The sequence below is a fragment of the Danio rerio genome, chromosome 4, assembly GCF_049306965.1.
Source record: "Danio rerio strain Tuebingen ecotype United States chromosome 4, GRCz12tu, whole genome shotgun sequence".
Taxonomy (NCBI): Eukaryota; Metazoa; Chordata; class Actinopteri; order Cypriniformes; family Danionidae; genus Danio; species Danio rerio.
In genome coordinates this window covers 44,136,443-44,163,860 of record NC_133179.1, presented here as the reverse complement: position 1 = coordinate 44,163,860, position 27,418 = coordinate 44,136,443, and the positions used below count along the sequence as shown (strand labels likewise).

Here is a 27,418-nt window from a genome sequence, read left to right as displayed (position 1 = left end):
TTAAGATCTTTTCAATAACATTTCAAATGAAATTTAATGCCAACTTTGTACCCATTCTGGCAAAAGTATGAGGGAAAAATGTCAAATCTGTATAAAGTTTGTGTGATGTTTATGTATTTCTGTGATGATGACAATAGACTCGCATGCTGGAGGAAACATAGCTCTTTTTTATTCACTTGCACACTAACTTCCTTACATGCGCCACCTGCATGTGACGTCAACTCACGTGACTTCACAGGTCACATCCAAATGCATATGTTACATCACTCCTTTTTTTTTTTTTTTACTTTTTAATATGCAATAATAACTATGCAACAAGCTGTTAAGTATTAACTGTTGCCAATCATAGAAAACTCTGCAACAATTAAAATTCCTAGGCAACATGAATACTTGAAAAATCTGAATAGTCTGTTTCATGTGCATTGTGGAACTTTAATGCAATTTTTTTTTACCTAAACATAATCAGAAAGGTAGGCAGGAGGCCTACGGTTGTGCCTGAAAGGATATTTTGGAGAGACTGTGTGTGTGACATTTTCTTCTGTTTCATCTCCATGTCCTGGCTCAAACAAAAGCTCAGGCATCTCCTGGTTGAGTCTTTTAAAGAAAGAACAGTTCCTTGTGATAGAGTGTCCTTGTCGTTCTGCAGTTACCATAGTGCCTTTGACTCTGGTGACTGTGAGTGGCTTTGTACTGTATGGTGTCGTTAGTTTGTTCTGTTTCTGTTGCCGGCACAATACAGTGTCCCCAGGTTTGATGTTAATGTGTGTGGCATGTTTTCGAGTGTCTGCAAGAGCTTTCATCTTATCCTTTGCCCTTTTGTCTCTTTTGCGGACAACATCATCCACACTGATGATACTTGAAGTAGTTATGGGAATTTTTGTGCGCATCTTCCTTTGAAAGAGCAGTTCAGCCGGAGAAGTCCCTGTTGTGCAATGAGGTGTGGATCTGTACTCACGAAGGAAAACATTTAACTGTTGTTTCCAAGGGAGACCTCGAGTGTGAGCAATTCGAATGGCTTTCCCTAAAGTACGCATAAATCTCTCTGCTGTAGCATTAGCTTGTAGCCAGAAAGGTATTGTTTTCCTATGGTGAAACCCACTGTAGACAGCAAATTGTGCGAACATGTTGCTGTTGAAGGGAGGGCCATTGTCAGTTTTAAGCACTTTGGGAATTCCAAACATAGAAAAAACATAATCAATAGCTGGTATCACAGTAGTTGCTGATGTAGAATGGAGAATTTTGACTACAGGATAGCGAGTGTAGTCATCTATAACGACTAGCAGATATTCGCCAGATGGTAATGGCCCATAGAAATCCGCACTCAGATTATGCCATGGTGCTTCTGGCATTTCTGACATTTGAAGCGGCTCGACATGCGTGATGGGGGTATTTGCTTGGCAAGCAATGCAATTGGTAGTAATGACTTCAACTCTTCGATCAATGTTGGGAAACCATATCTTCTCTCTCAGAAGACTTTTGGTTTTAGCAACCCCTTGATGGCTCTCATGAGCAAGATCTAAGACTCTTTGCTCTAGAGTAGAGGGTATGACTATTCTAGAGCCTCTGAGAATGAGATCATCGTTCGGAGACACAGTGAGTTCAGAACTGACATTTCTGTACTGTTTTAGTGTGTCAGCAAAGAGTGGGTCTCGTGTATTTATGTGCCATGGGTTGTTTCTTATGCAGGAGCAAACCTGCTGCAGCACGGCATCCTTCTTTGTCTCAGTTTTTATCACATCTATCATCATGGCTTTCAGTGTTGACTGCAGAGCCATGAAATTGACATACTCCTCTGCCACTTTGGATGCCCTCGTGTTACATTCCACATCAACTGGCACAGGGTGTCTGGACATGAAATCAGCAGGATTGTCAATTCCTTTTCTGTATTCTATTCTGAATTGGTATGGCTGGAGTCTGAGGCCCCATCATTCAATTCTGGCTGGTGGCTTTGATCTTGGGTTGTTCCATATCAGTTCTAAGGGCTTGTGGTCAGTCACTAAAGTAAAAGGATGACCGTAAATGTACAAATGAAAATGCTTGCAGCTCCATACAATGACTAGAGCCTCGCGTTCAGTTTGCGAGTATCGTTTTTTTTAGTCCGACTGGCATATACAATGACATTTTTTTGACCATTTTGTGTTTGTGATAAAATGGCACCAAGCCCAACTGGACTGGCATCTACAACAAGTTCAGTGTCTTTTGAGGGGTCAAAGTATGATACATTGGTGGCTCGGGCTAAAGCATCTTTGAGCTGTTGTAGAGCTTGCTTATGCATTTCACCCCACTGCCAAGGTGTGTCTTTTTTAGTTAGATCACGAAGAGGTGCACAGATTGTCCTGTATAAATCGTGAACAGTAGTTTGCCATCCCTAGTAGGCTCCGAATTTCACCTTGATCCTTGGGTTCACTGGCTTGTAGAATGGCTGCAACCTTTTTGAGGTCTGCTGAGACGCCACTGTCAGAGAAAATGAATCCATAAAATTCAAGTCTGTTTTTGTTAAACTCACATTTCTCACGATTTAGTGTAAAACCACTGTCTTGTAGTCTCTGAAAAACAGCTTGGAGCACTTCATCATGTGCTCTCTGTGAGGCACCATAAACAATGATGTCATCGCTGAGGTTTTTTACACCTTTTATGCCTTGTAGCGTTTGTGCTACGGCATTCTGGAACACTTCTGCAGCAGATGATATGCCAAAATTAAGCCTTTTGTATCTCCTTAGTCCTAGATGAGTAGTGAATGTAGTGATGTATCGGCTGTCTGGATGAAGTTGTAGCTGATGGTAACCAGCTCTAAGATCAAGTTTTGAGAACACTTTTGCACCGTTTAGCTCTTGTATGACATCATCAATGGTGGGCGTTATGTGACGCTATATATGATGGCTATATTAGCTTGGCGCATGTCAACACAAATTCTGACTTTATCGGGATCTTTTGGTTTGGGTGGAGTCACAATAGGCGTTGGACCTGTTACTATTTCTATGATGTCATTGTTTGTCAGTTGTTGTAGTTCAGCTTCCACTTTCTGTCGAATGTGGAATGGCACACGTCTGTGTGACTGACATGTAGGTTGAACATCTGGATTAATGTGCAACTTAACTTGAAAGTATTTGAGTTTCCCTATTCCTTTGAACAGTTCTGGATGATTTTCAATTAGTTCTTCAGCTACTGTACGAATGGTGCTTGTATGGTTAACTGAGCTGGTGATGTTTATTAATCCAAGCTCTTGTGCTGTTCCATAGCTTAGAAGAGTGTGTCCATCATTCTGAAGTACATAAAACTTAGCTTCTGTAGCACTATGTGATGCTTTGACGCACTGGAACACTCCAATAATGGGTAGAGCAGTATCAGAACCATATGCGAAAATCTTGATTGTTGCAGGTCTGATTTGTGGTTTTGGTGCAAGCGTGTCAAATTCTGCTTTGCTAATAATATTTACTGCAGCTCCAGAATCGATCAAAGCTCTAACCCTGGTGCCGTTTATTTTTATTTCAGTCTGTGGCTGTTGTTGGCATGTGTTGCTGTTTAAAACAAACACGTATTCATCTTCACTACTTGATGAGTCATCTTGTGTATTACTGACACATGTTGCAGCAACTTGCTTGCTTGTTTGTGGATTGCTGTTACGTTTGTACTGTAGACAATCATCATATTTTCGTTGTTGAGGGTGTTTCGTAGTGTTAGATCGACACACTTGCATAGTGATTTAGTTTTCCACATGCTCTGCATTCTTTTCCTCTAGCAGGACAAACACCTTGATGTGGATACTGTCCTCCGCAGTTTCTGCATTGTATGTTAGAAATCTGTTTGTTGGTTGCTTTGAATTTACTTTGTTGCTTATAATTGTGATGTACAGCACTGGCAGCGGCCACTGAGTTTTGTTCAATTCCAGCTGCTTGTTGTTCAGATATTTCCAGCGTTCTCCCATGGTCTAATAAAGCCTCCAAAGTCAAATCTGGTTCTCTGAGCGCTTTTCTACGCAGCCTAGACAATGTGCAGCTTTGTATCAACTGTGCTTTTATTTCACAGTCAACATCGGCAAACTCACAGTCTTTTGCAAGCATCCTGAGTCTGGTTTGATAAGTGTCAAGTTTTTCCCCATGTTGCTGAACAGCTTTTCTGAACTGATAAACAAGAAATTGTGTATTCTTTTTAGGGGAGAAGTAGTTATTTAGTTTCGTTTTTGTTTCTGTGTATTCATCTTCATCTGCGGCAAACATGTGACGTCAACTCACGTGGCTTCAAAGATACATCCAAATGCATATGTTACAGTTTGAACCTTAGTAAATAATTATGTACAATTGGGCTACTTGAATTAAGTAAAGCATTTTATTTCAATTTTCTGTTATATTTAATACATACGCAACAGTGTGGTCAGCACCCAGTAGTGAATATGAAGGTCCAACGGAAGGTCAAACATGACTGAAAACCCGTTGTCACATGTTGCAGTGCCCTTTTTTGGACACTTGAGGTCACTAGCTTGTTTTGTAGTTTAACTTCATTTCCTATAATTCTTTGCACTTCTGATTGTATTCTGTTACAGCTGTTTCTTGTTTGTTAATTTAGCCCTGTATTTATAAACCCTTTTGTCTTGTGTTTTAGTTGCCTTAGGATTTTGTTTGTCCCTCATGTCCGGTATGTTTGTTTGGTGATCTAGTTTTGTATTGGCTTATTCTTAGATTCTTGTTTGTTTTTGTTAGCACTTATACCCAGTTTTGTATTTGCTTATTTTTGTATTTTCTGTCAGTTCTTTTGTCTGGACTCATTTCTTGAAGATTCTGTGCAAGATTGGGAAACTCCTTTTGTCTTTGTCTAAATAAATTGCTGCACATGGATTTTTGTGTTTTGTGATTCTCCATCTCATGACACCCGTTGGCCTTATTGACCTTATCAGTCAGTTCTTTAGTTAAAAAAGGATCTGAATTAAGTAATATATGCAGTTTTGTTGCTTAGACTCAAAAGTGTAACTGCAACCTCAGAGTCAGAAAACATGGTTTTAAAAACCTCTGTAATGTTCTTATTCAATGTGAAAGTGGTGCTCAGGGATTGTTTTAAAGACCCACATCACATCTGCCTGCAGAGCTGGTGTTGAGCCAAATATATATTGTATATATATTTACAACTCTTCATTAATGAATTACACCCTAATCTAATCTCTCTGTCATCTTTCAATCAAGCAAGTTTCTCGTGTCAGCCCAGTGATTGTTTGGTGACATCACCAACCAGAGCGAGAGGTGGCAGTAACGCATCAAAAACTTTGTTATCGACCACCGTAAAACAGGAAGAAGAAACTGTCATTCCCCTTCGGGGGGAACTTCAGCACTATAAGTGGATTTGATTTGTAAAATCCACGCATTGGGGAGGTTCGGTTCAGAAGCTACTCGTCTGAAAGAGTATTGAACGGGCCAATTAAGAATGAATTGGCAGCGCAAGCCTGCGCAGGTGAGCGGCATAAGCAATCAACTGAGTATATAAGCTCACCTGGCGCCAGCAGACGCTATCCTTTTCGCTTCAGAGACTTTCTGATCGAGTCGATGAGGGTTCCTCCTGCTGTGACGAACGAGAGCATTCTCCCGGTCCAGAGTGTGTACACGCAGTGGCAGACGGTCGAGCTGGGTTTCTCCCTTGCCTGGCGTTCTTTGGGTCCGGTCCTCCAGAGCGGTGCGTATAAAGTTGCAAACTTCACAGAAAGAGCAACACAGTCGTGCAGCACGTCCTTATCAGGACGGCGCTCCGACTGTGCGTTTCTGGATGCGGTGGTTTCCTGTCCTCGGATGATGGGCGCGGGCACAGCGTTTCATGTCTGGGGGTCCAGCATGTTAATGCGCTGCTCGCGGGCAGTTCATGTCGTCATTGCGATGCCATGACTGTTGCGCAAGATCGCGGTTAGCCTTTGCAAAAGGGTGAACCACCCCAGTTGTCCCCTGCTCTGCAGCGGGCACTCGGGCAGATCTGAGGGTTTCAGCGAGAGATAATCCGTCGCCCACGGGCCCGCGGACCTCCCGCTCCTCTAAGCGCTCCATCCAAGCTTCGGGCGGGGGAAGCGATCCGTCTAACAGATGGTAGCCCTTACGCCCGATGACACCGGAGACCAGATGTCCACCGCGGCATCGGAGGGTGGGCTTTCATTGTCCGATGATGATCCAGACCCGCTCGCCCCCTTCGGGCTGGTGAGCGCTGTCACTACGGATCCTGAAACGGACATGTTAGCCGTGCTTTCCCGGGCTGCTTCGGCCGTGGGTTGGAGATGGTTTATCCCCCAGCTCCGCGGCCGGACCGACTAGAGGGGCGTTCCCTTCTTCCCGGAGGTGCACAGTAGGCTCACGCGGTCTTGTAAAGCACTTTTTTCTGCTCGTGCTGCGTGTTCCTCCACCCTAACCACTCTTGACGGTGAAACAGCCAGGGGGTATGTGGCGATTCCTCAGGTTGAGTGCGCGATGGCGGTAAATCCGCGCGGCGCCTCTTCTTGGCGGGGTCCGCCTCGTCTCCCATCCAAAGCCTGTAAGTTATCTACCTCCCTCGGAGCTAGAGCTTACATAGCTGCGGGCCAGGCTGCTTCCGCCTTGCATGCGATAGCCACCTACCAGCGCTACCAAGCGCAGGCGCTGGCCGAGCTGCACGAGGGTGGGTCCAACCCAGGCTTACGAGCTTCGCACCGCCGCCGACTTAGCTCTTCGGACTACTGAGTCCGCTGCGTGTGCGTTGGGGAGGACGATGTCCACATTAGTGGTCCAGGAGCGCCACCCCTGGCTGATATGCGCAAAGTCGACAAAGTCCGCTTTCTTGACTTCCCCATATCCCCAGCCAGGTTCGGCGACACTGTCTGTGAATTCACCCAGGAATTCAAGGCGGTGAGAGAGCAGTTGGTGGGTGATGTCTTATCGGCGGTCCGTAGCCCGCTCCGCCCGCCGTGCCATTCATACCTGCTCCTCGCCGAAGGCGCCCGCCTACGAGAGCTGCTCCGCCCCCGCACACGCCTCAGGCGAAGCGAGCGCGTCGGGCACCTCGGAAGCAGGCAGCCCCCCTGCCCAGAACGCCGCTAAGTCCGGCAACGGACCGCGAAGCGCCCCTGGGACAGGCCATCTGGAGAAGAGGGAACTTGCTCTTTCCCCGCTGGAGGGCGGGGCCCCATTTCCAACGGCACTTTTTACTGCCATGAAAACATTATGAAAGGGCACTTTTCACTTCCCCAGATGTGACAGCCCGAAATCTGCCAGTCTGGGACGCTATGCTTTCTAGCTTGCAGATTCGGTGCGTTTCGCCAGTGGCTCACGAGCGCTGGGAGGACGGTCTCCTTTCTCCCACCCCTCGAGCCTCCCCTCCGGAGCTCGGGTTTGGAGTGAGAGCAAATATCTCACCTCCAGCTTTTCCGTGGGACCCGCGAGCTTCCCGGATCAGCACACCCACTCCGCGCTGCCCCACTGCTGGTACGTCAGCGATTGTAGCGATGAGTCCATTAGCGAGAGCTCTGCCTGCCTGGTTAGCGCGGGCCAGCTCTTCGCGGTGGCTCATACGCACAATCAGACTCGGCTATGCGATTCAGTTCGCGAAACGGCCCCCCAAGTCACGGGTGTGTATTCACCAGGGTCAGCCCCCTGTCCGCCCCTGTCTTGCGAGAGGAGATTGCTGTCCTCCTGGCGAAGGATGCAATCGAGCCGCTCCCTCCAGCCGAGATGGAGAGTGGGTTTTACAGCCCACGCTTCATCGTGCCCAAAAAGAGCGGTGGGTCACGGCCAATCCTAGATCTGCGCGTTTTGAACCGCTGCCTGCACAAGCTGCCGTTCAGAATGCTCACGCAGAAGCGCATCCTCCGGTGCGTTCGTCCTCTGGGTTGGTCTGCAGCATTAGACCTGATGGACGCGTATTTCCATGTCTCCACTCTTCCTCGCCACCGACAGTTTCTGCGGTTTGCGTTTGAAGGTCGAGCTTGGCAATACAAAGCCCTCCCCTTCGGGCTCTCTCTGTCTCCGCGGGTCCTCACCAAGCCCGCGGAGGGTGCCTCAGCGCCCCTTCGGCTCGCGGGCATCTGCATACTCAATTTCTTACGACTGGCTGATTTTTGCCCTCTCTCGGAGCAGTTGATTATGCACAGAGACAAAGTGCTCTGGCACTTCCACCTGTGGGGGTTTCAGGTCAACCGAGAAAAGAGCAAACTCGCCCCCGTGCAGAGGATCTCTTCTCTCGGGCTGGAGCTGGACTCGGTCACCATGGCAGCGCGCCTCTCCGGAGAGCGCGCCCAGCTGATGCTGTACTGTCTGAGAGAGCTCGACAGTAAAATAGTGGTCCCACTGAAACTATTTCAGAGGCTCCTGGGGCATATGGCATCCGCAGCCGCTTCATGCCGCTCGGATTATTCTATATGAGACCACTTCAGCACTGGCTTCACGATCGAGTCCCCAGACGCGCATGGCACGCGCGCGCACACCGAGTCTCTGTTACTGCGCTGTGTCGCCGCGCCCTCAGCCCTTGGAGCGACCCCTCGTTCCTACAGGCCTGGGTGTCTCTAGAACAGGCGTCCAGTCTTGTTGTCGTTTCAGCAGACACTTCCAACACGGGCTGGGGGGCTGTGCGTTGCGGGCATGCGGCTGCGGACCTGTGGAAAGGTACCCAGTTGCATTGGCATATCGCCTGGAGCTGTTGGCAGTGTTCCTCGCTCTCCACCGTTTTTTTTCCGGTGCTGGAGCGGCAACACGTGCTGGTCAGGACGGACAGTACGGCGGCGGTGGCGTATATCAGCCGTATATGGGGTATGCGCTCTCGCCGCATGTCTCAGCTCGCCCGCCGTCTGCTCCTCTGGAGTCATCCGTGGCTGAAATCGCTGCACGCCATTCATATTCAGGCAAGCTCAACCGTGCAGCCGATGCGCTCTCACGGCAGCCTTGCGTCCTGGAGAATGGAGACTCCACCCCGAGTCTGTTCAGCTGATATGGGCGCGATTCGGGGAAGCCCAGATCGATCTGTTGCTTCCCCCGAGATCGCTCATTGCTAGTTGTTCTTTCCCTGACCGAGTGCTCTCGGCACGGATGCACTGGCTTACAGCTGGCCTCGGGGCACGCGCAAATACGCGTTTCCCCCAGTGAGCCTGCTCGCGCAGTTACTGTGCAAGGTCAGGAAGAGGACGAGGAACAGGTTGCTGGTTGCGCCCCTCTGGCTCAACCGGACCTGGATGTCAGAGCTCTCCCTCGCGATAGCCCTCCCCTGGCAGTCCCTTCGAGAGAGCACCTACTCTCTCAGGGACAGGGCACCACCTGGCACCCTCGCCGATCTTTGAAGAGATTTTAGACGCGAGGAAGACTTAGGTAACCTCCGATTGCGGTGGCTAATACCGTCACTCGGGCTAGAGCCCCCTCCCCGAGCGCGCCTATGCCCTGACGTGGAGTCTATTCACTGAATGGTGTGTCTCTCGCTGAGAAGACCCCCGTAATTTGCCAGATCAGCGTTGTGCTTCCTTTACGCCGAGAGAAGCTGGAGAGCAGGCTGTCGCCCTCCACACTCAAGGTTACGTGGCTGCCATCTCCGCTCTCATAACGCGGTGGCTGGCAGCACCGTGGGAACGCATAACCTCATCATCCGGTTCCTCAGGGGCGTTAAGCGAATTAATCCATCCCGCCCCCTCTCATGCCCTCTTAGGATCTCGCCCTCGCTACACAAGCCGCGTCAGATCCCTTCGATCCTCGACTCAGTATCTTTCTGTCCCTGAAGACAGCTCTGCTGGTCGCGTTGATATCGATTAGAGGGTCGGGGACCCGGAGGCATTTTTCGGTCAGTGACTCGTGCCTGTAATTGGGCTGGCTTCTCTCACGTCCTGAGACCCCGCCCGCGATATGTGCCCAAGGTTCCTACCACTCCGTTTTAATACGAGGTAGTGAGCCTGCAAGCGCTGCCCTCGGAGGAGGCAGACCCAGCCCTTCTTTATTGTCCAGTTCGCGTTTTGCGTATTATCCGGACCGCACTCAGAGTAGATCATCTAAGCAGCTCTTCGTCTGTTATAACGGTCGGCAGCAGGGAAGTGCCGTACCGAAATAAGTTCCCACTAGATTGTGGATGCCTTTCTTTCACTATCAGAGCCGAGATAAGCCGCGTCCCCCGAGAGCGCGTGCGCACTCCACTCGGAGTTTCGCATCCTCTCGAGCGCGCGCACGCGGCGCCCCTCTAACAGACTTCTGTAGAGCTGCGGGCTGGGTGACACCCAACACATTTGCAAGGTTTTACAATCTGCGAGTGGAGCCGGTTTCCTCAAGGGTATTAGGTAACCCTTGGTGATTGAGGAAACAATTCGGTAGGGTGTTGAAACACGCTTGCTGCGCCATTTTCCCTAACACGGAGATACGTGCGCCTTTTTATCTGTCAGTAAAGTTCCCCGTCAGGTGAGCCCTGCAGATTCCTCCATGGCCCCCAGCACTGACTCAGCGGAGGAGTCACTTGCTGGCCCACTACGTTGTAGGTCTGCCCGCTGGTCAGCCCGCGTTTTGGGTAAAGGTGCCTGCTATGCGTGGTCCCCACTAGGCGATCCCATATGCTTATTCCGCCACGGTTAAGTCCCCCCCCTGGGCGGACCCGTGTCTTCCCTCCCCGCTAACCACTCTTTTGCTATGCGTACTCCCCCTTTTTAGGGCTAGTCCATATGTAAATTCTGCCATCTATCCCCCCTTGGGTAACGGATGGCCTCCGCAGCGTCCTCCCTATCGGGATTGCACGCTTCCCAACGTACTGTCGTATTTTCCTAGAATTATCTAGATGCTCACGACTTCCCAAAAATTATATCTAAATCCGTAAAACTTCTGTTGAAGTAGGATAAATTAGGGCCAGGGACACGTTGGAGGACCGCGCCCCCCATGATGCGGGTGCGTCACGCTTGCTTGACTATCTCCTCATCGGGGGTGTTGGTAAGGTGCAGTCATTATGGCGCTTTCAATGGGCTCCCAATGCGTGGATTTTACAAATCAAATCCACTTATAGTGCTGAAGTTCCCCCCGAAGGGGAACGTTCGAGGTTACTAAAGTAACCCTTCGTTCCCCGAGGAGGGGAACGGAAGCACTATACTCCGTCGCCATAATGACTGTCCCTTAGCTGTTGAAAGTCTCTTCAGCTTAAAAAGGATAGCGTCTGCTGGCGCCAGGTGAGCTTATATACTCAGTTGATTGCTTATGCCGCTCACCTGCGCAGGCTTGCGCTGCCAATTCATTCTTAATTGGCCCGTTCAATACTCTTTCAGACGAGTAGCTTCTGAACCGAACCTCCCCAATGCGTGGATTTTACAAATCAAATCCACTTATAGTGCTTCCGTTCCCCTCCTCGGGGAACGAAGGGTTACTTTAGTAACCTCGAACGTTCTTCTAATGTAGAAATTTCTTCATTACTGATTGTTAAAGCTGTTTCAGTAATCAAAGAGGTTTTTGCTGCACAGAACTGCACAATAGGCGTTTGGCGCTGACAAGCAGTACTACACGCGGTGTGTTTGGCAACCCCCCATATGGGAGTCCAGGGCCGTAACACCCATTGTCGCTAACGTTAGCTTAAAAGATTTCCGGCATCAACAGCAATAGGCGTCGCGGTCATTTCCTGGCACAGGCTTAACCCAAACGCAATTCGAATTCCTTGGCCACAGCGACACTTTCCCATTTTAACCGACAAACTGGGCTAGCCACTATCTTGTTCTGTACCTCACTTCAAGTAACCATATGACGGGTGCGCACACTTTCGCGCTTTCTGCTATGACGTGGAGCGTGAGGTGCACTTAACGTTACGCTGCATGAATTTTTAATTAGCCTACATTAGTAACAGTTCATTTTGTTACGGTATGAACTTAATCCTAGGAAAGGCAAAAATAAATGAATAAATTTAAGACCTTTGTAATGAAATTCAAGACTTTATTTACAAAATTCAAGACTATTAAGGCCTTCATTTGAAATTATGAAATTTAAGAGTTTTTCAATGCTTTTAAGACCCCACGGGTACTCTGGACATGGACCTTCAGCATGCAGTGGGACGGTTTGCTGCTAAGTGTGACATGGCAGGAAAAAAAACAGCAGCTCAGAAACCACGGTGCTTGACTGGAAAAAGGTGGCCATCTCCAGTTTGGAGGAGAGTCCTTACCCCAAATAGAGTTCAGGTATCTGCGTTTTTTTTTTCCCATGAGGAATGGAATGTGAGATTCAAAGATGGATCAGTGCAGCAGCAGCAGTAATGCAGTTGATGTCATTGTCGGTTGTGGTTAAGGAGCTGAGATGAAAGGCAATGTTCTCAATTTACCGCTCAGTCTAGGTTCCTACTCTTACCTATGGTCATAACTGAAAGGACAAGATCTCGGATACAACCAGACACATTTTACAAAGTGTTATGACCCGCTTGTTTGAGTTGCAACATAAAAGAGAGATGAGCCAACAAAATAGCTTGAATGCAAATGATTTATTATAAAAGTAACTCATAGAACAATCAATCAAAGGAACCAACAAATGCCTATAGATAATAATAAAGATAAAGAACTTAGGATATAATCACAACAAAACTTTAACTGCATGATATAAGTAATGCAAAACAAAACTATAAGGTTAAAGAGTCAATGAAATGGCAGGTCTTGACATGAGGACTCCCAAGTAGCATCAGCGTCCTGGGGTAGCTAACACAACAACTTTCATATACCCATTGATGAGTAATGCAGGCATTCAATCAGGATTTACCACATACTCCAATCGGAAGTCCTGGGATCATTACAGTGTAGTAATATTGTAAAACTTAATACCTGTCGCTCTGCCTAAATCATAAAATATTCATCAAGTTCGTATTCTACTCAAACAAGTAAATGTAGTAAACTAGAAAAAATCTTAAACATAATAGTAAAGAAACTTTACTAATAAAAGCTGCAACACAGGACAATTAAATGGGCTTTCTAAACTTGAGGCCCTGGTATACTGGAAATACCTTCTTTGGTGTGCGGTATCTTTCCAGTGACTTGTTTCTTATTCAGGGAGCCAGACAGTGAACATCATCTAAAACAACACTAGCTACATGAATACACTGGAGAGTGGAGTACAGATTTATCCGCACCTGTACAATCACTTGCAAAGAGATTTTAAGCAGCAGAGGTGCTGTTTGTCAGATGTTTATGAAACTGTTCTTCACTCAGCTGCCATCATTGTGTTTACGGTAAACACGAGGATCACAGCACATTTACAACCCCACCTACTGCAGTGTAGGAGTGTTGGAACACAGTATACTATCACTCAGCCTTTTGAAACATTATTCAGACATGAAAAATCCTGTGCACATGAGAAAATGTTTTGCTGCATTCATGTCATGTGTGCAACTTTTTGTCCATGTGTTTCTTAAGCTGTGCCGAATGAGTGAAACTCTGTAGACATTGATCAGATCTGTATGGTTTCTCTCCAGTGTGAATTCTCTTTTGTGTTTTCAGATTTGTTAACTGATTAAACCTCTTGTCAGTGTGAACACTTGTGCGGTCTCTCCAGTGTGAATCGTCTCCTGCAGTTTCAATTTGAGCTGTAATAAAAGTCTTCTCACATTTAAAGCACATATACTCGTTCACACCAGTGTGGGTCTTCATGTGTTTATTAAGTTCTGATGAGTTGCTGAAACTCATCCCACATCGAAGCTGCGGTCACTCTAGTGTTTGAGCATGAGAAATTCTGTTGTACAGCGCTGCGAAAAGGAGCGGGATTAAACAAGATGATTAGACATGAATAGTTTCTCTCCAGTGTGGCTCATGATGTGTAGATTAAGGGATGATGATTGGCTGAAACTCTTCCCACACAGAGTCCATGTGAATGGTTTCTCTCCAGTGTGGATTTTTATGTGTTTATTAAGGGATGATGATTGGTTGAAACTCTTCCCACACTGGGTGCATGTGAATGGTTTCTCTCCAGTGTGGATCCTCATGTGTTTATTAAGGTATGTTGATTGGCTGAAACTCTTTCCACACTGAGTACATGTGAATAGTTTCTCTCCAGTGTGGATTTTCATGTGTTTATTAAGGGATGATGATCGGTTGAAACTCCTTCCACACTGAGTGCATGTGAATGGTTTCTCTCCAGTGTGAATCCTCATGTGTAGATTAAGGTATGATGATTGGTTGAAACTCTTCCCACACTGAGTACATGTGAATGGTTTCTCTCCAGTGTGGATTTTCATGTGATTGTTAAGGGATGATGATTGGTTGAAACTCTTCCCACACTGAGTACATGTGAATGGTTTCTCTCCAGTGTGGATTTTTATGTGTTTATTAAGGGATGATGATTGGTTGAAACTCTTCCCACACTGGGTGCATGTGAATGGTTTCTCTCCAGTGTGGATATTCATGTGACTGTTAAGGTGTGATGATTGGTTGAAACTCCTCCCACACTGGGTGCATGTGAATGGTTTCTCTCCAGTGTGGATTTTCATGTGTTTATTAAGGGACGATGATTGGTTGAAACTCTTCTCACACTGGGTGCATGTGAATGGTTTCTCTCCAGTGTGGATCCTCATGTGTTTATTAAGGTATGTTGATTGGCTGAAACTCTTTCCACACTGAGTACATGTGAATGGTTTCTCTCCAGTGTGGATTTTCATGTGATTATTAAGATGTGATGATCGGTTGAAACTCTTCAAACACTGAGTGCATGTGAATGGTTTCTCTCCAGTGTGGATTTTCATGTGTTTATTAATGGATGATGATCGGTTGAAACTCCTTCCACACTGAGTGCATGTGAATGGTTTCTCTCCAGTGTGAATCCTCATGTGTAGATTAAGGTATGATGATTGGTTGAAACTCTTCCCACACTGAGTACATGTGAATGGTTTCTCTCCAGTGTGGATTTTCATGTGATTGTTAAGGGATGATGATTGGTTGAAACTCTTCCCACACTGAGTACATGTGAATGGTTTCTCTCCAGTGTGGATTTTTATGTGATTGTTAAGGGATGATGATTGGTTGAAACTCTTCCCACACTGAGTACATGTGAATGGTTTCTCTCCAGTGTGGATTTTTATGTGTTTATTAAGGGATGATGATCGGTTGAAACTCTTCCCACATTGAGTGCATGTGAATGGTTTCTCTCCAGTGTGGATCATCATGTGAATCTTAAGATAGCCTTTTCTTCCAAAACTCTTTCCACACTGAGTGCAGGTGAAACGATTCTTGTCTCTCCTTTTCAAAATACCATCAGTCTGTAAATGAGTTTTTTTCTCAATTTTGACATGATGTTCCTCCTCTTTTCTCCCCTCATTCTCTTCAATTCGGTCTGAAATAAATAAATAAAACATTAGTTTTCATTAAGTCTTTAAATTTCTCATCAAAAGCTGAAAAGTGAAAAGACACTGGAAACATTGGTTACACTCACTGTAATTTTGATGCACATTAAATGTAAAATAAATCAGATCATATTTTGTTTGGTCCATTAACATGTACCCATTCAAGCAGATTCAGTTCAGCTCTATTTATCTAATGCTTTTACTATGTAATATGTGTCAAAGCCGCTTAACATAGAAGTTATATTATATAGACTCTATGCATGAACTCTGCTGACGTGGTTCTGGTAGAATATCAGTCAGGCTCTTTACGTCTACATAGCGCGCTCTATGCCGAAATCTAATAGCGGTGAAACCTAAACGCATCAGAGGATGGCAAAGAAGAGAGATTTACTCTTAAATTGATGAGGATCCTCTGCCAGTGGATGTCCAGCATCTGGAAAATAATTTTTGTTCAGTTCCAGAACCCATAATAGTTGATTAATACACCAGATCAGGCTGAAAATCTCCATGAAGAGGTGGAGTGACTGAAAGGAGACTGCTTCGATGCTGCTTTTAGTGATGTTATAAGGTTCTAAAGGTACCGTTAAAAAATGATGTACTAGAATTTAACCCAGATGACAGTAGTAACAAGTTGTAATTGTATATTATATTAAATAATATTACGTTTTTAACCATACTATATAGTAAATTCTATTATGTTGTATATATTGTATACATGCATATATACACATACAAACACACACACACCAAATATTCTAGTCTCATGTAATAGGCAAATACCAAACTGAAACAAATGTATCAAGCACAAGTATTTATATGCAAAACCTAATCAAAGTACCCATTGGGTCTTAAAAGCATCTATAAAAGTCTTAAATTTGATAATCTCAAATTAAGGCCTTAATAGCCTTGAATTATTATACAAAGTCTTGGGTTTTGTTACAAAGGTCTTATTTCAATTATTTACATTACCTTTCTTAGAATTAAGTTCATATCATAACAAAATTAACTGTAACTAATGTAAGCTAACTAAAAAATCATGCAGTGTAACGTTGAGTGCACCTCACGCTCCACGTAATAGCAGAAAGCACGAAAGCATGCACACCCGTTACTATGGTTACTTGAGGTGAGGTACAGAACAAGATAGTTGCTAGCCTAGTTTGTCTGTTTGTTTAATCTGCTGTGGCCAAGGAATCCGAATACGTATTGGGTCAATCCTGTGCCAGGAAATAACCGCGACACCTACTGCTGTTGATGTCGAAAATCTTACAAGCTAGCAACAATGGATGTTACAGCCCTGGACTTCCATATAAGGGGTGCCAAACACACCGTATGTAGTACTGCTCATCAGCGCAACCACCTATTGTGGAGTTCTGTGCACTGGAGACCACTTCGGTTACTAAAACACCTTTAGCTATCAGTAATGAGGAAATTTCTACATTAGAAGCATTGCCACCACGCAGTGTTGGGCAGTAGCATCGCTACAAGTAGTGATGCTACTAACGTAAATATATTTTTCAGTAGCGTCACCACTTTCTAAATCAAATAGGTTTTGTGTAGCGAAGCTATTATTTTAGTCAAGTAGTGTCCACACAAGCTATATATACACCGATTGTGGATCAATAAGTGACGGCACTGACACTCACGTAGCTTGGAGGCCGGTGTCTTGGCGATAAAAGTAAATCCATATTTTGGCGAGAATGTGAATTTCTTCTTCCTGTTTTACAATGGTCGACACCAAACTTTTTGAGACTTTTCTGTAGTAAAGGCTAAAGTATACTATGGCAATTTTAGTTCATGATAGTTATTAATAATACTATATTTTGTAGTGTAATTCATTAATGAAGAGTTTTAAATATATATACAATATAATGCTTATTGCAAAGTATTTCCCTTTACTATAAATAACTAAGGGTGCAATGATACGTGTATTCGTATTGAACCGTTTGGTACGAGACTTTCAGTTCGGTAAGTATTACAAACCGAATGATTCAGACATCTCAAATGACATGACAGTCAGACCATGTGCTGCACTAGACCTTTTTCTTGGCAGCTACATGGAGGGTGCCATAGCAACCAGCGTCTTCAGGTAGTTTAGAACTTTCATTTACAGCTTTTACAACTGGTAATTTGCGCTCCGAAAATGGGTTTCAATAGCGTTTTGCGTGGATTACGGAGTGTTTTTTGTGATACACAACTTTGAAAAGTATGAGTTAAAGCCGTTGAAATGTGTCAGATGTGGTTCAAGCATGAGAGAAAAATGTTCTCCTAGTTCACGTGTCTGCCGTCAGAAATACAGTGTGTGTGTGTGTGTGTGTGTGTGTTTGTTTCCCTGGCCTGTCAGCTCAGCAGGTCTTCAACACACAAACACACACACGCAATACTTTACGGCATTATAGAGCAAACCAGATTACTGGCATGTAACTTAACAGGTAATGTTATGCGAGTTGTGCAATTCACAAAAATGACCAATAAAAGTCTGTTATTGATACTCTGCTGGCTGATTTGCTGTTCATTCTAATCGTGAGCCGTTTGTTTCATTTAGTGTGTTGTATATACCACTGTGTATGTTTTTCTATCATTTCAAAATGTAACTTTATTTTCACTTTTTCACAGTAGGTAAATCAGTGTCAGTGGGACAATACAGTAGGTTATGTGTGTGTGTCAAACATTTTGGTGAATTACATGTGTTTGGGTTGGTTATATATTTGAAGGAAAGAGACAATGTTGACTAGCGATGACGAGACTCAGCAGCTTTTTTCCATCCCATTAGATCACATTTTTAAAATGATCAGTCCAGGAGGTGGCGCTAATCGACAACAGGATTAGTTCAAAGATGATAGAAGCAGTTAAAACAGATTAAAACTATCGTTTCAATGCTGTCCAAATGTGACTGTTTACGCATTACGCATCAGCTGCTGACCGTAAGTTCTTAGCATTCTCCTTGTGCATACACGCAAAGCATAATGGGTAATTTTGCATTCTAAGAAAAAGGTCTATAACCAACAGCAGGTCTGGCTTTTGGGAGCACTTTGGTTTCCCTGCAAGTTATGAGGGTGATGGCAAGAGAGTGGTGGAAAAAACAATGACATCTACTATGTAAGCTATTTTAGCGGTGATATTTGAGCATGTCAACTCATTTACACTGACATCACGAAAACTGGAAACACACGCACTACATGCAACTATCCCCGCAGCATTCACAGGCAATTCCTACAGATTCGAACAGGGCAAAACAAATCAGAGGCGATCGGTACATTTATAGCTGTGGATATGAGACCTTAATCGGTAGTGGAAATGTCGAGTTTTTAAAAAATGTTAAATGTAATAGAACCCAGCTACATTATTCCTTTATAAGCCCATTTCAGTCAGATAATTCCTGCTTTCAGATCCACTAAAATGGCAGGTGACAGTCAAATCAAGCAGATCTGTGCTGTCTGAAGAAAAGGTGGACACTCATGTTTCTGAAAATCTTTCTTTTTATTTGTTTAACTACTACAATATTAAATTTATTTTTTTAAAGTAGCTTTCTAGTTTTGAGTATAAAGGATTTGTTTAATTTGCTGCTAAGCAAAAATCCCAGAAGTATAGCCGTATCACTGTTTAAACACTGAAAAAAATTATTCAAAGATGATTCCTTGTATTTACTCTTTTTTTTTTTTTTTTTTACATGAAGTGGTTGTAAACAATTTATGTGGGCTGAATTTAAACTAACAAATTAAGATGAACACTTTTTTTCAGTGAAGTAAAAGAATAAAAAACAAGATCATACGTTTTAATACATAAAAAAATTTAAATCAAAGAAATCCTGTTGTTGTTTTTTTTTGCTGTATTAAAAACATGCCGAACCGTGACACCACTGTGTCGTATGGAACCGAACTGTGATTTGTTTGTGAACAGTTAAACCCCTATAAATGACTGTAGTATTTTCATTGTGTAACACCTGATTTTATTGGATTTTTTATTTATTTTAGCTGTTATATACTATTATTTGTTCCTGTTTATTACAGCATATTATTTACAGTAAATAACTAAACTGAACTATGTTTCATTGACAGTTTTATTGATCACTAAGATATAATTGACTTGGATTTAATTTGCTTCGATTTAAAAATGAAAATTGCAAAAATATCCTAGTAGCTAATAGCTTAGCTCACTACATTTTTCAAGTAGCTTGCCCAACACCCTACATCCTATCTTACCATGGCTCAACACCAACTCTGCAGGCAGATGTGATGTGGGTCCTTAAAACAATCTCCTGAGCATCACTCTAAAGGCTCGTACACACCGGGACGCTTTTTGTTTGCGTTTATCGTCAGCGTTTTATGAGACGTTTTTCCGTATTCAAACCCAATCGATTTTTACTGGCGTCAAGCAGAAGAGTATGCAAAATCATTCCTTGATGTTAGATGAACATTGAACTTAATTTGAAAAGGTATTAAAAAGGTCTTTAAAAGCCTTGAATTTCATTTGGAGGATCCTGGGGGTACCCTGCTAATGCATTTCTTTCTGATTTATACATCTACACCCTACAACATCCAGAGTAACGTGTCCAGAGTAAGAGCAACTGTGAGGGAGACGCCATCCATCACAAGGCTCAGGGTTCACGCTGAGCATCTCATCTGCAGGGTGAATCAACAAGCAGGACAGTCATCATCTCTTTCTATTACAGCAAGCATCAACTAGATTTACACAATAGCTTGCCTTGTGCCCATCAGTAAAAGCTTGAGCTAAAGCTTAAAGAGTAGATGATGAAGCTAAATTTGTTCATTAAAAAAATTATATAAACACAAACTAAACATAATGCAAAAATATAAATTTGTCAATTTAATAAACATTCATTTTCAGTGAATGGGGGGGGGTATCCATCTTAAGGCTGATTTATACTTCTGCGTCAAACGCCGGCGTATGCTACGGCGCTGACGCATAGCCCTTCGCCGTGGCCGTCGGCGTCACTAACGTGCACCTCTCAAAAAATGTAACTCTACTCCGCAACAACGCATAGCGCAAGCTCTGTGATTGGTCGGCTTGGTAGCGTTGACGAGTGTGGGCGGGACCAAGAGCCACGCGAATGGCGCGAGCAATTGTTTACAAGTGTGGAGTCCCGTGAAGGAGCTCCGGATGGAAAGTTTTGTTTCGTGTTTACCTCATAGTTAAAGTTGTTGCACGTCCGCCAGTTCCCGCCTCAAAATGAGCGAGTTTGAGTCACTTGTACAACCAGGAAGGGTTCAGGAAAAGCTAAACAGAAGCGAAGAAACTCGACACAGAGGAACATTTACACCTCACTGCCAACTAGCGTTTCGGAAGTGTTAATGCAGGCCAACAGAGACAGCGTGCAGAAGTATAAATGCACAGCAACGGGCGTTGCATGTGCCGCGGGTCACGCCGGTCATGTGACGCAGAAGTATAAACCAGGCTTAATAAGGATGCATTTTCTTGTCACAAGTAGCAGTTTATCTAACAATTTATAACCTTTGGTGTCAAGGGTCAATGACATTTCTTGTGTTTTAGAAGGGAGTCCCAAAAGAAAAAGACCGGGATCTTTTTTAATTTGATCTTAAAAATTGTGCTAATTTCATATGCAATAAAGTTCCAGAATCTTCAAATAAGTTTGCACTTCCAGAAACAATGAAAGAATGTACCAAGCTCTGTATGACACTTAACACAAAGAGCTGGAATAGAAGAATCCATTTTATTCAATAAAACTGGCGTTATATGCAGCCTATGTAAAATCTTATATTGAGTCTCTAAAGTCGATTACAAATAAAAGTGGATCTAATACACCTCAAAGCCTCATGAAAGTCATCATCTATATAAACATTACACAGGTCTTCCTCCCACTTATGGGCCACTGTGTTCACAAGTCCAGAGATATTAGAGTATAGAAAAGAATAAAATCTAGAAATAAAATGAACAGCATTTGTTGTGTTAGCGAGAACACTTTCCAAACTATTTAGTGCTAATGTATCTGGTATTTGTTTTTGCTTTGACATAACAGTGACAAATTTGCAGATATCCAAAGTGATGTTGGTTTGGGAGATCAAATTTATTTTGTAATTGTTGAAAGGACATTAAAGAGTCATCCTGGAACAAGTCAGATAGAATACGAATTTCTTTTATGTGCCATGTTTTGAAGAGAGGTGAATCTATGCCAGGGATATCCTGATTCAAAAAAATTGGTTTTAACATAATTATAGCTTCCCCTCTCCCTAAAAACCTGGAAATCTGTCGCCAAACTTTAATAGAGCTATAAAGTATTGTATTTTTCTTCACTGTCTCTTCTTACTTGGGGGGACAAGTAAACAAACTCCAGACAGATGGGAGCAGGCCCAGGAATTCACACTAGGGCATCGGTCATAGTAAGAGCTGAACCATTTCCAAATGAGTCTGGCATGGCAAGCCCAGTTATAATATCAATATTAGGCAGAGCTAATCCACCTAGCTCTGTTGGCATCTGCAGAGATTTAAGTTTTTTTTGCCATTCCATATAAATCTAGAAAAAGCACTTTCAAGCTGGGACGAGGCATTCCTGCTTAATTATAAGGGTGTCATTTGAAAAGGGAATAATAATCGGGGGAGAATATTCATCTTTATTAAGCTTATCCTACCAAAGAGTGAAAGGGGAAGGGTTTGCCAGCGGTTAAAGTCTTTTTTGACCATTTGAACAATTGGGGCATAATTAAGTTTCCATAGTTAATTTAAGTCAGTTGACACTTTAATTCCGAGATAAAAAAAAAATCCAGATTTTGACCATTTTAAAAAAAATTTACTATAGATTCAGAATCTAAATTACCTAATGGCAATGCTTCTGATTTATTAAAGTTAATTTTGTAGCCAGAAGTTAAACTAAAATCTTCAAAAAATGATAGTGTTCAGGTGATGATAAAAACAGCAGAATATCATCTGCATAAAGTGCAATTTTGTGTTCACAACTCTTCATTGAAATCCCCTTTATATTTTTATTCTGTTTGATAGCTTCTGCTAGAGCCAATGCAAACAGAAGAGGGCTCAGTGGGCAGCCCTGTCTGGTGCCCCTAGCAAGTGGAATAGGATCTGATCGTAGACCATTAGTAATAATGCAAGACATGGGGGAGTGATAGATGGTTTGAATCTCTTTTAAAAATTCACCCTTTATACTAAAACTATGCAGAGTTTTAAACAGGTAACTTCACTCAACCCTATCAAAAGCTTTCTCTGCATCTGAAGATACAGAAATTGCTTTATAGTTGTGTTGATTGGTGTACTGTATAACATTCATAAGTCTTCTTATGCTGTTCACACCAGATGCGGAACGCGTGGATAAATCGCGCTATTCGCGCCAAACCCCGCTTCTTTCGCGTGTCACATTCACTTCAGAACCGACGCGGATTAGCTTGATGGGCAGGGCTTCTGTCTGCCCGAAGACTCTAGCTTTATAGCTAAATGGCTAACATGGATTTTATGAAGAAAATAACAGTGTTTATGTGCTTTATGAAGACTGAAAAACAGCGTTGATACGTTTAGGGTCGTGTCTGAGTCCACTACATTCTTTCAGAGGTGCATCCAGCCCTGTGAGCTCATAAACTCCTCCAGAAACTTAACCTGGATGATAGAGGTTTTCAGCGGTACTTCTGACTAAGCCAAGCCGAGTTTGATGAACTGTTGTCGGTGAAGGCTGGGGGATTTCCCTCGGAACACCGACAACAGGTTCTACGTCACAATCACGCCCCCACAAGAGCAAGCTTCTGATTGGTTAACGCGGCGCAAATGTACGCTGAAGTTCAGATTTTCGAACTCGAGAGATTCAAACACGCAAAACACTTAATTCGCCCCGCGCCAATCGCGCAATTTGCGTCATTCGCGCCGCAGGATGTCTATTCGCGCGTTTGCATTGACTTAACATTTATATCACTCGTGCTTGACGCGCGTTCTGCGTCTGGTGTGAACGCAGCATTATCTCGAGTACTATCTCGAGTCTCCTGGCCAGCAGCTTAGTGAGTATCTTGGCATCGATCCCAATTAAGCTAATGATCTTTATGAACTACATTCATCAGGTGATTTATTTTTCTACCACTCGATTTGAACATTTATAACCTACTTGGAAAACCCGATTGAGACAAATCCTGCATGTTCGTAGCAAGTGCACATAATTTACGCTTATATTAGTGAGTTTGCATTATTGTATAAAACTTATGCAAATGCCTAAAGCCACGTTTGCTGTAAACCGGAGTGATGAGGAGATGGCAAGATGACATACTTTGTTACTTATTTTCATTCATTTGTACTTTTGTCTTTGTTTTCTTGCCTTTGTGCATGTCCTGAGGCTTAGCTGAAGACTTACGTGGCGACATTTTATATACCCGACGAGATGCAGAAATGCCATCTAAAAAGGTTTCCTGCTGTTTGTCCAATCAGGGACAGTGGCAATGTAAATATACAAATAATAATGTTAATCCTGGGTTTGTGAATGTGAAACATCTGTTAATGAACATCCAGGATTATATTTTAACCCCAGGTATAACATGAGCAGTGTGGAACATGATTACAGATAACCCAGGATTCTGTTTATCCAGCGTTAGAATGACCCAGGGTTAACAATTTTTGCATGCTGTAATCCATATCTAAATCAGCAAAAGTCTTTTTTAGACTAGTTTGTTGGCCAGTTGTAGTCAGTGCAATGCTAAACGTTATTGTTCCACTATAGTTTGTTTGTTTTGCCTCACGTTGTCCCACAGCAACATCATATAGTTTAGAATACTGTACAATGTTTTATAATACTTAATTATCTAAGTGTCCATTTCATTCAGCATATTTAAAATTGGGGGCATCCACGATTTTTGACATATTTCAAACAAGACCATTTTGGTTGGTTGGTGTTAGAGAATGAAAATCAACCTGTTTGTTCCTGCAGATCTTCCTGTTTGACTGTGAACGTTTCTTCAATCTTCACATCTTCACTCTCCTCTTTAATAAACACCATCTTTATAACAGTGTGGAGATCAGTCACTTCAGCAGGATTTTTTCTCCGTTTGGACACTATATCCTGCTTAAAATGAACAAAACAATAATTTTTTTTAAATAAATAAAACAATGAACAGAAACAAAAAAACTTCTCTTCAACACTTGCTTCAACAGTTTCTTTATATGAGAGTCATTAACAAAAACAAATCAGGTAAAAGTCCGAGCAAGAAACAATGACCTGATTAAAACTAGTAAGTTACTTAATTTCTTTTATACTTCGAATGGAATGACATTATGCTATTTAAAAAATTAAAAGGTTATTAAAATATGTATTACACACATTTCTGTTAACTTATTCAAACAATAGCTCTCATTACTGTCAGCAAAATAGTATTATGTTGTATAAAGGGTTAAATAATATTGTCAACAGCAGGTTCATAATTTAGCATCAGATGAAAAACCTGAAACTTTAATCAATCAGTTCATATTTTTGTAAAAGTTTTAAACACAAACCTCTCTCCAGTTGAATTCCAGCGCAGGAGCGGCGCAGCCTTATGACGTCACACGCCACGCCAAAATAAAAGTCTTTTTTTTGCCACTTACTGTTGCAGTCATGACTTATTGATACATTTCTCCCTCATTTTACACTTTCCACTATATCTGCTCTCTGTGTCACACACCTTGGACACACACCTTGATTATAAATGAATCATTGTAAATACACTGATTATTATTTTTATTACTGTTTTATCTTAAAATTTTGATTGTTAAATGTAAAGTATATTCTGATCTATTTTGTATTGATTTGTATGAATAATATATGTTGAACAGTAATATAATATATTGAATATTAATGTGATATATTGAATAATATGATGAATTGTTAAAATGTTATTTAATTATTATCAGTGTTGTGCAAGTTACTTCCAAACTGTAATATATTACAGATTACTTATTACTGTTATTTAAATGTAATCCCTTACCTTACAATATTACTGTCTCAGAATTGTAATATGTTACATTACTCTTATATTACTTTTTAGTTATTCATCAAAATAACTACAGAATTAGAACTTAACATTATAAAATTATAATGTTCTATAATGAGCATTTTACATTCAGTAGAAAGTAATTTGATGTAGCAGAATGACTGTAACCTCTCCAGGCTACTAACAATATATTATATAATTGGAAATGTAAAGGCTCAAGACAATGCAAGAAAGGATGACCGCCAGAATTACAAATGATCTGTTAATAGTATGGTAGAGGTAAAGTGATTATCTGGCAATATCTGTGAATGGCTTGGCTATATTCATATTAGACACAACAGGCCGATATGTAAACTCCAATGCCATGACAAAATGCAGATTTTGTTTCTTTTCTTATTGTTGCCATTATTGTATTTACTTTACATTCAAGTGGTTTACAACACAAAACCGTCCTGCACAAAGTGAGCATGATGAACAGCTTTCTCAGTATAAAGTTTGTGCACCGATTTCCTGTTTGTGGACAAAACTGCTTGCGAGCTCTCACATACGCTGCTCGCGCACAAATTCTCACGATCTCTCAAATATGCTCTGCTCACGCACAAGTTTTTTTGCGTGCTCTCAGTACACTGCTCTTTTAGTGAGATTATATGCAGACTCACAATTCGTGTCTTGTGTTCCCTTTTCCTTTCAAGCTTTTTGATATGAATTATATTAGTACACTATTTATTAATAATAACCAAAATACTAAAATAGACTTATAATTTTTAATCTAATAAACCATAACATTGTTGTCTGTATGTTATATGATGAGATATTTCAAATAAAAAAGCATTAGACAAAAATAAAAACTAACGCAAGCAGAAATTTAACTAATAGAAACACTTGATAAGGTATTATAGCCTACTGTACTATTCACTCTTCAAATAAATCTCATTATTAATCACATTTTTTATGGCAACTGAAAAAAAGTGAACTAGTGTCTGTTGTCTTCCACATTGTTGATCAGATTGTGGAGGACATTTTCCCTGCCATCATCTTCATTTTGAGAAGAAGCTGTTCCACAGGGCCCCTGAACACACATATTGTCATTAAGTGCTTTAATTACCCTGTTGTGGTAATACTATAGTTGCTATGGTAAAACAACAAGTGTAATATAAACAAAAGATCCAGTGCTGTAGTTTTTTTTTTTTACAATATGGGGTAGATTGTACTACAATTCACCACAATTTACTGTAGTAAAACTACACTTTATATTTAACTTTATGAGTTCACTATTCTTAATACGACAGTATGCTTAAGCATTCATTGTAAATACTAGCCTAAAACATAGGCAGTATACCTTACACTCAAAAACACTAGTATTTATTATAGAATTTATCTTAACCTGTAGGTAAATAGTGTAGCAATATATAAACCATATAAAATTCTTGGGATAACAATTAAAAAGGCGGATCTCTGGAGAGCAACAAAACGAAAGGAAGAGGAAACACAAGGCAGATTGTGAGTCTGCATCATCTGACGGAGCGAGAGCAGGTCTTTAGCACGTGAGCAGCCCAGCCAGTGTTGAGTGAACGCGAGGAGTTTTGTCCACAGAGGAAACCGGCACGTTCACTCGCTCGTATTACATGAATGAGCTTACGACATTTGTCAGTGAAATAACGCCATATGCACTTATGTCCGTCTCGCGAATGCACTGTCTTATGCCATTTTCATCTATTTGCCGCTTGTCCGCTGCGCGTACTGCGAACCGGGCTGAGCCAATAGCCCCGGACCTTGAGCTCAGAAGCTGAAATCATTCCGCGTTCAAAGTAAAAAGGTCCCATTGCCAGAGGGAGATTAATGACAGCACGCGCATATATTCTCTAGCCACGAACAGGAAATAGAACTGCGGTATTTTTTATTTGTTAATGTCTTGCGGGCAAAAAGTGTGTTGTAACGCACGTGTTACCGAACATGTACCGAGTAAAATATTACTGAAAATGTATTAGTAATGCCTTACACTACTGCGTTACAGGAAAATGTAATACATTACTGTAATACATACGTATGTAACGCATTACTCACAACACAGTAGGTCATGGAGATCTCTCTCTCCTCATCTGTTCCTATGACTGGAGGTCCAATACAGAGGAGAAGAAGACACCTGTTCTAGTTGTCCTGATATTGCCTATAATATTATAGCTGTTTGATTGATCTGTTTTTGAGTATAATTAATTTTAATGTAATTCCTTTTTGTGTGGAGATAG

At 42.4% G+C, this 27,418-nt stretch overlaps 4 protein-coding genes across 4 annotated transcripts in view; 1 reads left to right on the top strand and 3 right to left on the bottom strand.

Annotated features, from left to right (window-relative positions):
* LOC141381669 (BEN domain-containing protein 5-like) overlaps nt 1–27,418 on the bottom strand; it is a 495,902-nt gene that overhangs the window by 307,642 nt on the left and 160,842 nt on the right. The window lies entirely within an intron of this gene.
* LOC137490953 (uncharacterized) overlaps nt 1–27,418 on the bottom strand; it is a 245,143-nt gene that overhangs the window by 105,635 nt on the left and 112,090 nt on the right. The gene's annotated exons all lie outside the window — the stretch shown is intronic.
* The window catches only part of LOC137490939 (uncharacterized), a 163,008-nt gene that overhangs the window by 126,128 nt on the left and 9,462 nt on the right, over nt 1–27,418 (top strand). The gene's annotated exons all lie outside the window — the stretch shown is intronic.
* Nucleotides 286–24,752, bottom strand: LOC137490924 (uncharacterized). The gene is made up of 4 exons (XM_068219920.2): nt 24,697–24,752; nt 24,118–24,268; nt 11,321–15,236; nt 286–5,288 (listed from the first exon to the last, which is right to left on the bottom strand). Exons 2-3 carry the CDS (start codon nt 24,200–24,202, stop codon nt 13,675–13,677), a joined length of 1,647 nt encoding a protein of 548 aa, XP_068076021.1. The 5' UTR covers nt 24,203–24,268; nt 24,697–24,752; the 3' UTR covers nt 286–5,288; nt 11,321–13,674.

Bases quoted from the DNA above. Each gene is read 5' to 3' on its own strand.
- LOC137490924 (XM_068219920.2), bottom strand. From the start codon at position 24,202: ATGGTGTTTATTAAAGAGGAGAGTGAAGATGTGAAGATTGAAGAAACG. The intron at 15,237-24,117 runs GTTGATTTTCAT...TATTTATTTCAG, and splicing joins AGATCTGCAGGAACAAACAG to ACCGAATTGAAGAGAATGAG.